Source organism: Drosophila miranda, chromosome 3 (genome assembly GCF_003369915.1).
Source record: "Drosophila miranda strain MSH22 chromosome 3, D.miranda_PacBio2.1, whole genome shotgun sequence".
Classification (NCBI taxonomy): domain Eukaryota; kingdom Metazoa; phylum Arthropoda; class Insecta; order Diptera; family Drosophilidae; genus Drosophila; species Drosophila miranda.
Genome location: NC_046676.1, coordinates 20501918 through 20515785, shown reverse-complemented (window position 1 = coordinate 20515785; position 13868 = coordinate 20501918). Strand labels below are relative to the sequence as shown.

Sequence of the window (13868 nt, the reverse complement as noted above, 5' to 3'; positions counted from 1 at the left end):
TATAATTCTCAGATCTCGTGAGGCTGCCAGAGAAGCTGCAGCCCAGACCTTCGCACATTTGCCCGACCATGATTCACCTGTAAATTAGCAACAATTTCGCGTGGTATAATAAACATGAATCATATTACACACAAAGAAATTCAAAGAATCAACTACGCAATAAACATTCTCTAATCATAAAAAAAGTGCGACCGAAAAACAAGCGAGATTAGCGCATGACAAAGATGGGGCGAAATTCACAAATTCACATGCATGCAAATGTGACCAAGGCACGTGCCCCACCCGGCACCGCCCTATGAGTTCTGAGTGTTTTATTCGTCTTTTTTTTGCTAGCTCCCACTAACTTTGGTGAATTATCAGCAGTTAAGCGCATACTAAACAACCGCGCCCATTTCCTGCCGCGAGTTGATAAGGCTGTACAACGACCGTACGTGTACATTGTACACTCCACTCCATTTATGTGTCTGGCAATTGTTTATTGCACACTGAAGACGGGAGGCGGGACTGTACGTCCATGGCAACAGCATTGAGCGGGATACAAACAGATAACGATCCCTTTACCTACGGGACTCATTAATAACCCATTTGACTCTACCTGCGGGAAAACTGATTACGAAAGGGCTGCCGGGAGAGGGTGCCGATAATTACCCTTGAGACACTGAACGATCGGACGATCGATAAGTAGGGGTCTAGGTCAAGGGTTCAGGCTCAGCTTTTCTCACATTCCGTTTCGATCACGTTTCTTTACCCACAGATCAGTCTAAACCAACAACGAAATTTGGAGACGAGCCGGACCTCCTGTTCAACCGAGCGCAGGGCCGGATTAGTCTGTACAGTCTTGGAGCTGGAGCCACCATCGCTGCCATCCAGGCGACCGAACCTTTGAATCCGAACGCCAACGCAACGCAACAAGTCGCCAACATTCAACTAGAAGCTATAATCAATGACTGCGAAAGTGGCTACGTGCCCTCCGTGGGCCGCTGGGGCTCCGAGTGGCCAAGTTGACTCGCCGCTGCCCACGGCCAGGATGGAGCAGCATCGATCCCCGCTGATGGGGATGTCGATGCTGCCGAGGAGGGGGCCGCCGCCGTCACTGGCTCGGATTCTGACTCCCAGCAGGAGGAAGACCAGCATCTGGCGGATGCGGTGCGTGGATTGGGACTGACTACGAAGTCGCCCTTCGCACATGATCAATCCGGGAAGGCAAGAAGCACTGGCACGATCCGGCGAACGCCCTCCACTTCGAGTGAGGACGATTACGAGGATGACGAGGTGCTACAGTGGCTGCCAACCGCCGACCTGACATCGGTGGATGGATCGGAGCGCTACTCCGACATACGGCAGCTGCTGGCCAGACAGCAGCCGTTCCTCCCGGAGGACCAGCACTCGCTCGGCTCGGACTGGGCCGTCGGCGATGGCTACGACCTGAGCGCCTACAACCAGATCAACGGTGTGTGGCCTTTGGGTCATCCGCTGCCCCTGCCCGACTGGACCAGCGGCGAGGGCGAGGCCGGCAAGAGAACCCTGATCTTCGACAACGTGTGGCAGTACGAGGAGCTGAACGGGATTGTGGAGACCACGCTGCAGCGCATGCTGGAGGAGACCCACTACAACACGGTCAATCTGTTTGTGGACTTCTACCGTAGCTTCAAGCGCACCCGCCGCTCGGAGCTGCGCAGCTTTTTCCAGTTCTATGTCGTGCCCATCAACCGTCGCCACCACATGTGCGTCTCGCTGGCCTTTGAAATCATGGCCAGGATGGTGCGGATGTTCCCGGTGCTGGCGCAGTACTTGTATGTGGTCTCCTGCGAGGAGCAGGTGATGGACTGCAACGACTACGTTCAGCTGGACGAAGAGTACGGCCTAAACTCGGCCAACGCGGCCGTTGAGAAGGAGCACGTCATGGTGGCCATGCGCATAGCCATAGGAGAGCGTCGTGGCGTTATGATTCTCGATCCAGGGTACCACGTGAGTCGTGCGGTGACTGTAATGAAGGATCAGAGCTATCCACACACTGGTAAGTCTGCTTCACAGAAGTGTATCGCAGATTATTAAGATTCTTCCTTGCAGGCTGGTTTACCCAATCGAAGGAGCCGCATCTGCAGCGGGACTACTGCTACGCGTACAGCCAGCACAGCGGCAAGTTTGTGGAGTGGAAGGAGCGCGAGATCCGTGGCGAGAAGAGCAGCTTTAAGACCTCGCTGGTCTACGTGGCCCAGGAGTACATCACGGCCATCGATGTGACCGTGCGCCGGAATCTAGTGTACAACTTCCGGTCGCTGCTCTCGCGCGATGCCAAGGGCCAGGTGTATGCGGGTATCTACTTCCCGCTGGTGGCCAACGTGCAGGAGTCGTATCTGACCATCTTCTACGACGGACCCAACGAGCAGAGGGTGCGGACGAAGCTGATGTTCAGCGGCTTCAAAGTGGGCAAAGGCAAGGTACGTACTCTCAGACCGAATGCACTATGGAAACCCTCATTCTAATGGCCATCCTCCTACAGCTACCAGACTCCATAAGCCACCATTTGGGGAAGCTGGCACCGCAGCTGAAGATGCCGTTGCAGGAGCTCACGGAGCTGTGCAAAGCCCTGGCCGAGGTGGTAACCGATCAGAACTTTATCGGCCAGGTGCTGTCCATCAACGACGACATCGGCAACATGTCCGTGGAGAATTGACGGTTAAAGGAGCCTAAGGATGTCGCTGCAAGTCCCGAAGAGATGGAGAAAGAACCTGACACAGCAGCTGCAACTTAGAGTTCCAAATCTAAATACTTTATCCTTTCCACACAGTAATATTCTTTTAGTAGCACCTAAACACACCCCAAATATATCAATGTATACACACTGAACACCCACTTGCACACACAAAGACACTACATGTATCTAAAAACGCCAATCATATGAGTTAACCGAAACTTAATCAAATGAAAAATTACACTTGTATGAAAATTACATTTAGATTTCGATTTTTGCCTAGCTTCAGCTTCCGTTTCGTTCTTACTAAACGTAAACAAAAATACTTATATAAAGACAAAAATTAGTTAATAGCTGGTATCGATATGTATAACTTAAATTGTAATAATATCTTTTTCGTTACACTTTAAATGCACCGTAAAAAATTTCCGTTCAATAAATAAATTCAAATCAGCTAGCAAAAAAAACGACTTTTTTGAAGGCTCAATATCAATCGTATAAAACTATGTGGGCATGGGGTAAATTTTATAATTTTAGAGCAGTTTAGGCGAAAGATGTCGTTGTTTTTTGTAAATTCAGAGAAAAGGTGGCACGGATCTACAAGAAGAATTTAAAATCGTTAATATTTTCCGCCATTTACCTCAAGTAGTTGAACTATTTAAATAGAGGGGCTTAAGTGTGCTAAGTTCGGTTTTTGCATCATACGAGACGCTAAATTGTTTTTTAGGAGCAAAAATTGAGGCAAAAACAGTCAAAGTCAAGTATTTAAAATAAGCCCGTCAAGTAGGAAATAGGTTAATTAATTGGATAAAACTATGTGGGCAGGGCTGAGAGATCTATCTGGCGTGTAATATTTAGCGGAATATCAAAAACGAGGAATATGTATATCAGAACTTGAATTCCTAAGTGTATTTACGGTATGTTTTTAAAATAAGACGGTATGTTTCGGTGCTGTTCTGAGGGTCATACTGTAGAAATACTGCTTTTCGCCGCGCTCCCATGGTATTTTTGTCAATTTCATCAATCTATTAATTTAATTTTCAATGTTATATAGAAATCCAATAAAAGCAAGTATTTCGAATAGGCCAATCATGTATAGAATTGATTCATCAATCGTACAAAACTGAGTGGGCATGGCTAAATGTTCTATATAGATAGTATTATTCAACGGAACAAAGAATTGGTCGTTTTTTGAATCGAATTTGAGTTCGCCGCAGTTCGCCGCAGTTTCGCTTTAGCAACAATGAGTCCCATTCCATACACAAATGTTGCTAATTTACCAGCAAAACTGCAACTGTTTTTTTGTTGAACTATTTTGCTTAAACCTTGTTTAGTCAAAATACAATAAAAGCAAGGACTTGGCCAGTTAAGTAGAAAATTGATTCATTAATCGTATAAAATTATGTGGGCATAGATAAAGGCCCGGTTGACAACATTTAAATCCTTGTCGCTCACATTCAAAAAAGTTCAATTTGGCGCGCACCACTCGGTATATTTTTCAAATGAGACCGTATATGAGGGTCATACTGTAGAAACTGGTTTTCGCCGCGCTCCCATGTGGTGTTTTTTAGTGCTAAATGGTATTTTTGTCATTTATTAATTTCATTTTCAATGTTATATAAAAATCCAATAAATGCAAGTATTTCGAATAGTCCAATCATGTATAAAATTGATTCATCAATCGTACAAAATTGAGTGGGCATGGCTAAATGTTCTATATAGATAGTATTATTCAACGGAACAAAGAATTGGTCGTTTTTTGAATCGAATTTGAGTTCGCCGCAGTTCGCCGCAGTTCGCCGCAGTTTCGCTTTAGCAACAATGAGTCTCGTTCCATACACAATGTTGCACATTCCATACACACTGTTGCGGCAACATTTACTTGAAAACCGTATTTTAGTCAAAATAAAATACATAAAGGTAATTAAGAGAAGCAATCTTGTAGAAAATGCATTTATCTATGGGATAAAGCTAAGTGGGCATCTATAGCTTGAAATATAGGCAATACCCGATTCGCCGCAGTTTCGCTTTTGCAACAATGAGTCTCATTCCATACACAAACATGTTGCTAATTCCATGCACACATACCCTGGGGGAAATGGATGTTATAGAATTGAAAAAATGTTTGTCTTCCAGGGCTCAGTAGGTATCAGGATCGAGATAAATATATACAAGATACTAATAAAACACATGAATAAGTCAAAAACATATCAATTTGAGAAAAGGTCTTAATAAATTACGTTTGATCTTCATATAAAATTAGCGAAATAGGGTGTACAAAGGGCTATACACGCATCACGTCTTCAAATACCAGCAACACTGCGACTTTTTTTTTTGTTGAACTATTTTGTTTAAACCTTGTTTTAGTCAAAATACAATAAAAGCAAGGACTAAAAACTAACCAATTGTGTAGAAAATTTATTCATCAATGGGCTAAAATTATGTGGGCACGGCTAAATGTTCTATATAGCTAGTAATATTCGTCGGAATATCAAAAACGAGGAATACGTAAAATAGAACTTGAATTCGTCAGTATATTTTTGGTATATTTTGAAAATGAGGCGGTATATTTTGGTATATTTTCGAGGTGTAAGACCGTATATCTTATCGATAAATCCACTGATCAAAACTGAAGTTTGCGGAATTTTGTTTGTTGTTTTTTTACGTTTTTCAATTAAACTGTCGTTTAAAGTGCTTTGCTGAGTATTTATTAGGGTAAGTACATCGGGGCTTCAACCAGGGGTCAGTGGGGACCCGGATTAAGACCTGTCATCAGCTGTTTTGCGGCCCCAGCAGCCGGCACCTACATAAACACCTGTTGTCGGCCCACAAAAAAATAATGTGACAGACGAATCAAGTTCTATACTGAAAGGCGCGCATTTAAAGCTCACAGTTCGCTTTTGAATTTCTCGCGGTGCGGTTGTGACTCCAAGGGCCAGTGCGGAAACCGGTTCTCGAAATCAGTTGATAGAAATTGAAATCTTCAAGGTAGCCAAACCCAACCTTTAATTGAATAAAAGGGTGTCAATATTAGCATAGACACGTTTCGCTATTTACTAGGCAAGTGCACTTCCTTTAGTTTCGACAGAGAAGACACTACGTGAACCGCAGAGGGAACGGCAACGGCCACGGCATTAGCAACCAAGGAAATAGAAAGTTAACAATCCAAGTTGCAACCAAATTAAAAGCAGAAACAGCAACAATAAAACTGCTAAGCTTTTGCGTTTTGTTGACGGAAGTCACGGAAAGAGTCGACAACCAGAGACGCACGTTCGTAGAGAGTCAGAGTCATACGTAGACAGGTCGATGGGCCCCCTCTGCTTAGCGCTTCTTTTTTCGGCTCTGGCCCCATACGAGTATTCACTCTTTTGGCCCCGATCATTGGCTATCTCTACAGCTAGCTTTGGCTTTGGCTTTGGCTCTGTGTCTGGCTCTGGCGCGGGTTCTTCAACTTTTATTCTTTGTCGTTTCTGTTACCGCTGTTTGGTTTTTTAATTTGCATTTTACGAGCATTCACACACACAATCACAGACAAAAACAGTTCGGTTCTCTCACCGATGCTCTACCTTCTACCTGCGGCAAAGTCCCTGGCATTACGAGTAAATACTATAGTATCTCTCTAGCTATCACTAATTAATTTAATTGCGCTCCCACCTGGCTTAACAATTACGCCTGTCGCCTAACTGCAGTCAAAGTGCAACTTGCATCGTAAATATTAAGACACAAACATATATACTCGTACCTATACCTGTAAAGATGTAAAGATGCAATGAGTCGGGCTCCATTGATGTACAGAACTAACAAATCGTGCCCAATTGCTCGGCAAATATGACAAAGCCCAGGTGAAAAAGCAGCAAGAGAGCTACGAAGAAGGTTGGGTACTCTGGCTGGCATTATTATCTACCACCAATCGATTAAGTATTAATTTCCAAACACATTTTGTGGATCGCAAAGAATGAAGATAAAGACAAAAATATGCCTCACAAGAAAAACCACTCTCATAGCAGATAGATATACCCTTACCTTACCGTATGGCTCGTGAAATTGTTGCTGACTCAGGTTAAGAGTTTCGCAAAGTGCACTCGAGTCGAATTGACTCGTCAATATTGATAATTGCCCTAGTAAAGGCACTGGCTAATGGGAAATCGGCCGTGTGTCAAGCCGACATGGCTGTACTTATCATCGCCACCACGACCTTTGCTCGCAGACGTAGCTCTTCTAATCGTTATCAGGAAATTCTTTCCCTTAGGAAACATGCTGATCGCGTTATTTTGGCTCTTCTTCGTGGGCCTGCTGCTGTGTGGCTTCCTCTTCTCGAAGACGACCAAGGAGTTCCCCAAGTCATGGTTCGAGTGGAAGACGGAGTTCCGGTATCAGTATTTGGGCATTGTGGGCCTCATCCACGACGCTCAGTATGCGGCGCGAGATCGTGTGGGTAAGCAGTGATAATCTTAATATTAAGATGCTTATCAAACTGAAATTAATTGTGAACATTATCCATTTAAGCACTTTATAAGCAGCCGGACCGCATCGCTGTCATCACTGGAGGCAACCGCGGCATCGGACTGCGGATTGTGGAGAAGCTGCTGGCCTGCGACATGACTGTCGTCATGGGTAAGTGTTGACCAATTCGATCTTTGTGCCCAGTAGGATGGGAACTGGTGCTAGACATGACCATCAATCAGATGGTTTCGAGTGAATAATTATATATTCTGAAAACATTTAATGCGACAACAATGCACGTGCGAGGAATGGACAATTCCAAAGGAGAAAATGAATCGAAAGACTGTCCCCAGCCTTGTCCATCCGCTCGGCAAAACGTGACACATGCTCATGAGTTCTTTATCTACCTTATCAACTCCCAACTCCGATCACGATCGGATCCCAGATCGCCGTTTATGGAATACAAAGTACAAGCCCCATGAGATTGGTCTGGGGGCTGAGGCAGGGCGGAAATCTGCCCCACAAATCCAATTGAGATGGCGGTGCTTCGATAAATCGCGACAGCTGATCGCTGGTGTTGGTCGGTAAATTTACTTTTTACATGATACATGAAATCTACACTACATGTTTCGTCGCTAGGTGTCTCCCCTGTGTAGTTACCGTGTAGAATTACTTTGTCGAATCTTAGACCTTTTTTACATGTCCAATTTCGGGTAGAAGAAGATATTGGTCGAATTTAGCTCGAAAGAAAGAGATAGAGCTATCTATCATGGCAGAGAAGAGTTTGGTTGGTTCAGATTCCAAGGTGGCCTTCCGCTTACAATGCATGCGGGGGGTGGCCCAGGAGGGTGACCAGGGACCAGGGTGGGACCAATAATGTATTCATTCAAGGAATAACATACTTTTCTCCTTAAAAACGCGATAGAAAAGACTCTGGACTCCATTTCCATCCTCAATAATTGTATTAATTTATATCATATACAGGTGTTCGCGATCCCAAAAGCGCTGAAGCCGCCGTCGGAGCGATAGTCGATCTGAAAGCGACCAAGGGCAAGCTGATCTGCGAGCAGCTCGACGTTGGCGATCTGAAATCAGTGCAGGCCTTCGCCCAGCGCATCAAGGAACGGTACACTAAGGTCGATCTGCTGCTGAACAATGCCGGCATTATGTTCGCCCCCTTCAGGCTCACCGCCGATGGCTACGAGTCGCACTTTGCCACGAACTACTTGGGCCACTTCCTGCTCAGTCACCTGCTGCTGCCCCGACTGAAGGCGGCGGGCAAGGAGGGAAAGAATGCGAGGATCGTAAATGTGAGCTCCTGCGTAAACCTCATTGGACGCATCAACTACAAGGACATCAACGGAAAGTGAGTGAATCATCCCAAACTTGCTGGATGTCCACTCACATGGTGTTTTTTTTGTCCTCCACAGCAAGCAATACTATCCGGGAGCTGCCTACAGCCAGTCAAAACTGGCTCAAATCCTGTACACCCGCCACCTGCAGACACTGCTCGATGCAGAGAAGTCGCACGTGCAGGTGAATGTGGTGCATCCGGGCATTGTGGACACGGATCTGTTCGAGCACTCGGCCACCACATCGGTGCCAATGTTCAAGAAGCTCTTCTTCAAGACGCCGGAGCGGGGTTCCCGCACGGTCGTGTTTGCGGCCATAGATCCCTCGATCGAGGGCCAGGGGGGCACCTATCTGAGCAACGGCGGCAAGGGTCCCTTCCATCCCGACGCCAAGAAACCAGCCAAGTGCGAGCAGTTCTTCCAGTTCTCCTGCGACCTGCTCAAGATCAAACAGTATGGAAACGGCGAATACTGACACCTCCAAACCACTCAATCTTTAACATTCCTTCCACAATTGGTTCAATGCTAACTTTTAACAAACACTCTGTTTTTTTTTTTTTGAAACGATTCTTTTATAAAACAATTTTATATGGAAGAGCTGGCAGTGTTCTCTATCTTTGGGACTGTATCCTAGGAGCTGTAATATCTCCCCCGCTCTAGGCGAGGTTTTAATTAACTTGTCTTTGTTTGATTGCCATCGGCATCGGCGGGCGGGGAATGCAATTAAAAATGCAGCAACCACAGCAGAAACTACGAGTACGAGTACATTCAAAATGCACTCAGTTCTTTGCGGCGACGGCGGCGGCAGCTTGAAAGGCGACAGCGACAACAGCAACATCTGCTATATGTCAAATTCGCAAAAAGCAAACAATTTAATTTTGTGCGCCCCCTTAAACAATGAGCGATTAACATTCAACATTTTTGAGGAATTTTAATCGACTACAGTTACGAACCATAAAAGAGGAGCGAGGAATCCATGAGATGGAGATGAAGTGGGGACCAGAGAGAGAGAGAGCGAGATTGTGCTCAGGTAGGTGGATAGGTAGGTGTATCATCTGCAGCAACTACAACAATTCGGCTGTCACTTAAGCTATCGGAACGTCCCAAGACAACGACATCCATCTCATATTTAATGCATATCCAAAAGCGTCTGGTACGGGTAGATAGAGATAGACCCCGCGATAACTCAATGTGTGAAGCTGCCGATCGGGTGGGCGCTGTCATCCATCAAAATCTTAGTGGACGTCGACGGAGGAAGGCGGCCCGGCTTCCCAGGCTGTCCGTTGTATGAAGTGGCAACCAAAATGAACTCATCTCCCAGATCTTGCATGTCTGGCGAGCATTAGCGGCGGTGATTGGATTTGATTTCGACAAGCGACGATTGCTGATGAGATGGCGGTTGCCGACTTTGGGATAAGGCCCCAAACAAGTTTTGATTACGGAATCGAGAAAAAAGTCCTCTTCTTCGTCTAGGATCCAGGGGGTCTTTATGCTCCATGGCACGTCCCCTATCTGACAAGATGTGTAGGTGTTGTAGCTGAAAGGAAATATTCTTGATCAGCATCAATATTCGAGACGATATAGCCATGTCTCAGAAACTACAAGAGCTAGAGCAACCAGATTTTGTATCCAGACTCCTGTAATATCTCACTGTCACAAGTGTATTTGCGGCACCACAAAAACCGAAAATCCACAAAGATTGTCCAAAAGATTGTTTCGTAAAACTCTTTTGCTGTAAATGCACACTTTTGGAACCTTTAATAAAACATAACAATAGATATGAAATAAACTTTACCTGATTGGCAGTGCACCGAGAATGTCCACAGAAACACCAACACCGATTTATAGCTATAGAGAACTTCCTTGAAATAAATTGCCATACTTAAGTGCAGTTCCTTTCCTTCACCATTGACCATTCGCGGCCGTTCAATGGAAATGGAGGCCCCTCCAAGTATCCATTCTTCCACTGAACCGGCATTCCATGCTCGACGAGATTCTTAACTGCGTCCGGCTTCTGCTGCAGCTTCATGCTGCCACGGCTGCCACAATCCAATTAACCTTTTGACATTTCGCGACAGGCGGACCAAAGAGCCCAGACCAGAGACCAGAAACCAGAGACCGGAGATCGGAGACCACTTGGCAATGGCTAATGACCACGCGTAAATCAAACAAATTCAGATACAGTTGCCAGTTGCCAGTTGGTGGCAGTGGCAACCAGTGATCGCACTGGCTGTACGAGTAATTAAAACACTCAACATGCCTCTCATCTGACAGCCTCAAACGGTGTGCCGCAGCCGAGCAGAGCCGGGCTGCGCCACGCCAGCAGCTGCAGCTACTTCTCTTTGGCTGTTGCAGCTTCTTCGCTTTGGATGCTGCGGCTTCTGGTGGCAGCTTAATAAACTCATTGGAGTGTGTGCATTTGGATGGTGGATTCTTTGGTTTCTTCATTTATGTTTTATGTGGTTAATATGGTTTGATTTTGGCACCTGCTCCAAGCGGAACTCCAGAGAGGAGTCCGCCACTGCTGCTGCCGCTGCTACTGCTGCTACTGCTGCTGTTGCACCTCCAACGCCCACAGCAGCAATTTGTTGGAGTCTTGCCACATCGTTTAATTTCCACACGCTTCTAAAATGGCTAACAGAGCATAACAATGCTGGTGCTGGGGCTGGAGATGGAGATGGTGCTGGATAGTGGGATAGTGAGGAGCTGCCCACACGCGCAGCTACGGCTGCTGCTGCTTCTTTTCGCTGTGGAAAAACGTGAGCACATGCGTCGATGGCGATGGCAGTGGCGTGGGCGCCATAAATCACCGCATGATGAATGTACTCACGCTTGGCCAGAAGAAGCAGAAGACGATGAAACGGCAGTGGCAGCAGGAGCAGAGCTTGTTGGAGCTTAATTGGAGCAGCAAATTGTTGCTAAGAATTCGCCGCCAGAGTCGAGCGCAGCCGAATGGTTGCCTCTTTTGTCTAGCAGCGAATTTAAATAAAAAGTACATTAAGTGGGAGCGCAGCAGGGCAGGGCAGGGCACCGGCAGGGGCAGGCACTTGGGTTGGTCAAGCAGATGAGCACTGATATGTTGGGAAACTCTGGACAAATTAATGGCCAAAGTGTGAAGATTCGCCGCGCTGGGGAATGCGCTGTGCGGCTGCAAGAGTGGGAGCGACTCGGCTGAGACCCCTGCCCCATAGAACCTCCCGCTGTGCATATGAATTGCGAATCTCTCGGATGATGGATGTGCCAGAGTTAATGATATTGCGGGTCACAACAGAGCTGGGAATGGCTCTGATCTGAGCAGTTGAGATTAGAGTAAGCTGCTTCCTCATATTTATGATCTAGAATTTGATTTGCTTTTCTGCATGAATTGAATGGATGCTAGTCCGAAAAAATACCGAATCTACTTTTTAGTGTGATCAAACCGCCTTAGCCTCCACTCCTGAGAGAATTAGCAACCTTTACCCAATTCCCATGCCCATACCCGTCACGCATACGCACCGTTGTCTGTCGGATTCGAATCTTAAACCGAATCTGCAAACATGCATGCATAATTGCCATCCAATTGGTGGATGGATGGATGATCAATCATGGATCGTTCCTTGCCAATTTGCATATTGACACCTCTAACGCGTCCCTCGGCCCTCGTACCACGTACCCCGTACCAAAACCGTACAAAGTCTTCGATCTTTTTGGCGGATTATTTTTGGAAGCACTTCAAAATGGAAGCGGCGCGGCACAATAAATAGATACAGATACAAATTCGCATTATATCGGATGCCCTTTGGCGCCACTTTGATGTGGTTGTGCGATGCTGCCCCATTTAACGCTCCATTATTATGATAATTATCATGGGCATGCCACACAAAGGCCGGACCCACTCGGAGTCGAAGAAATTTGCCATCGAGCTGGGCCGGGTTTCGAGTGTAATTAATCGTAAGTATTTACACAGCTCGAAGTATCTTTTGGGGTTTTTCGAGAGCCCACTTGAGGACGGGGGAAAAGGGTCTGTCTCTGATAGGTGAAAAGTGAGAGTGTCCAAGGCTGGGAATGACACATTGACAGGGCCCACGGAGAAGGAGGAGCTGCTGCAGTGGCACCAGCTCGTTCGACCGACTGACCCACTGACAGCCTGCTCCCGATCTCAATTACCCTTACCAATTGTGATGATGTTTGTTGCATAAACCCCACTAAACAAACAACAAACTAGGGGGCTGACAGACGCAGACAGGCGGCTCTCGATCGTCGATCGTCGATCGTCGAACGACAGACGACAAACGACCTTGTCCGCACACAAAACTGTATCAAGTAGCGGCAAGAAATTGGGTGACTGCATTTCGTAGATAAAAGTGAATGTTTAGGGTACTTGAGATCTCGACTGCTGTGCCAACAGCCACCAAAAAATTCCCAACACCAGAGAGAAGAGCCACGAACCCAACTGGATTTCAATGGGATGCGATTGGATTGAATTGAATTGGTTTCGCGTTTCGGTTTTGGTTTTGGTTACGCGGCCCACTAAAATACTCGAACGAGAGCGAAATTCATGCAGAAGAGAGCCCTCGTAGTGGTTAGAAAGTCAAGACCCTTTCAGGTGCCCCGACACCCGACAACATCGAGTCCCAATTTATTTAGATACTTTAATTGAATGCAATTAAGTAAGCTGCCACGTATGCAAGAGCTATTTCTGCTCAACTAATTGATTTCTCTGCTTCGATTGCTATTCCGATACTGTCTTTTTTGACGGGGATCGAATGTGAGGTGGAATCGGTGGGATAGGAAGGAAGCTTCTTCATTACTCTCGGGGTCACCATTTTGTAGTATCTTTGGGTCACCAGAATGTTAATTTGTTCTGATCAACACCCGCCAAGGAATTGCGATCAACCCATATTCCTGTCTATTTCCTCATAAATCGTTCTCCATTTTCTTCAATCGAAAGGTATGCACCAGATGCACTTGCCCAATTCTGCCTCGTCATACCCGCAATCTGACGATGAACCAATGGGGTTGTCTCTTTCCCCGCAGGCAGGGAGGGCATTGTTACCACCACCAGTGTTGGGTCTTCTGGGTGCCAATTAAACCGCTATTTAGTGCCCAGCATTAAGAGGCCTCTGCGCTCTGCGCTCTGCGCTCTGCTCCCGCTCTAATCTTATTTATGCTCATTGATTTCCCGTCAGCCTCTTATTGCTGTGTGTGGCAGGTGGATAGCTGCAGATGGAGATGGAGATCCGTTGATCTGCCTTGAATTTGGGTTATGAAAGAATCGCTGCCAAATAAAAGATTTTTTCGCAAGAGCCCCGAAATCATTACGAAAATTCTGCCAGTACCGAGATGGAGATGGAGACTCGAAAGATTTTTCATTTAGCAAAAATCATATGTCAAACACT

General features: G+C 46.2%; 2 protein-coding genes across 4 annotated transcripts; both read left to right on the top strand.

The window, feature by feature from the left end:
* Positions 1–1005: 1005 nt before the first annotated feature.
* LOC108160316 lies at positions 1006–3103 on the top strand (the record flags this gene model as incomplete). The annotated part of the gene is made up of 3 exons (XM_017294240.2): positions 1006–2017; positions 2071–2441; positions 2504–3103. Coding segments are annotated over 3 exons (1557 nt in total), but the record flags the coding sequence as incomplete, so codon positions are not given.
* A 2216-nt stretch (positions 3104–5319) lies between these two features.
* LOC117185791 (dehydrogenase/reductase SDR family member on chromosome X-like) lies at positions 5320–9084 on the top strand. Of its 3 annotated transcripts, none has more exons than XM_033391662.1 (5): positions 5320–5410; positions 6945–7130; positions 7202–7309; positions 8123–8504; positions 8569–9084. In XM_033391662.1, the coding sequence occupies exons 2-5, from the start codon at positions 6950–6952 to the stop codon at positions 8963–8965; spliced, it is 1068 nt and encodes a 355-aa protein (XP_033247553.1). In that variant the 5' UTR covers positions 5320–5410; positions 6945–6949; the 3' UTR covers positions 8966–9084. The 3 variants fall into 3 exon arrangements, with proteins under 3 accessions (XP_033247553.1, XP_033247551.1, XP_033247552.1); XM_033391660.1 differs by lacking the exon at positions 5320–5410 and adding an exon at positions 5576–5683; XM_033391661.1 differs by lacking the exon at positions 5320–5410 and adding an exon at positions 5577–5683 and having other exon boundaries at positions 6928–7130.
* The last annotated feature ends 4784 nt before the right edge of the window (positions 9085–13868 follow it).

What these genes read in the sequence shown, in the direction of transcription:
- LOC117185791 (XM_033391662.1), top strand. Translation starts at nt 6,950, where the DNA reads ATGCTGATCGCGTTATTTTGGCTCTTCTTCGTGGGCCTGCTGCTGTGT. An exon ending in TGCGGCGCGAGATCGTGTGG is followed by an intron (nt 7,131 to 7,201) that starts GTAAGCAGTGAT and finishes TATCCATTTAAG; the next exon opens with CACTTTATAAGCAGCCGGAC. An exon ending in TACAAGGACATCAACGGAAA is followed by an intron (nt 8,505 to 8,568) that starts GTGAGTGAATCA and finishes TGTCCTCCACAG; the next exon opens with CAAGCAATACTATCCGGGAG.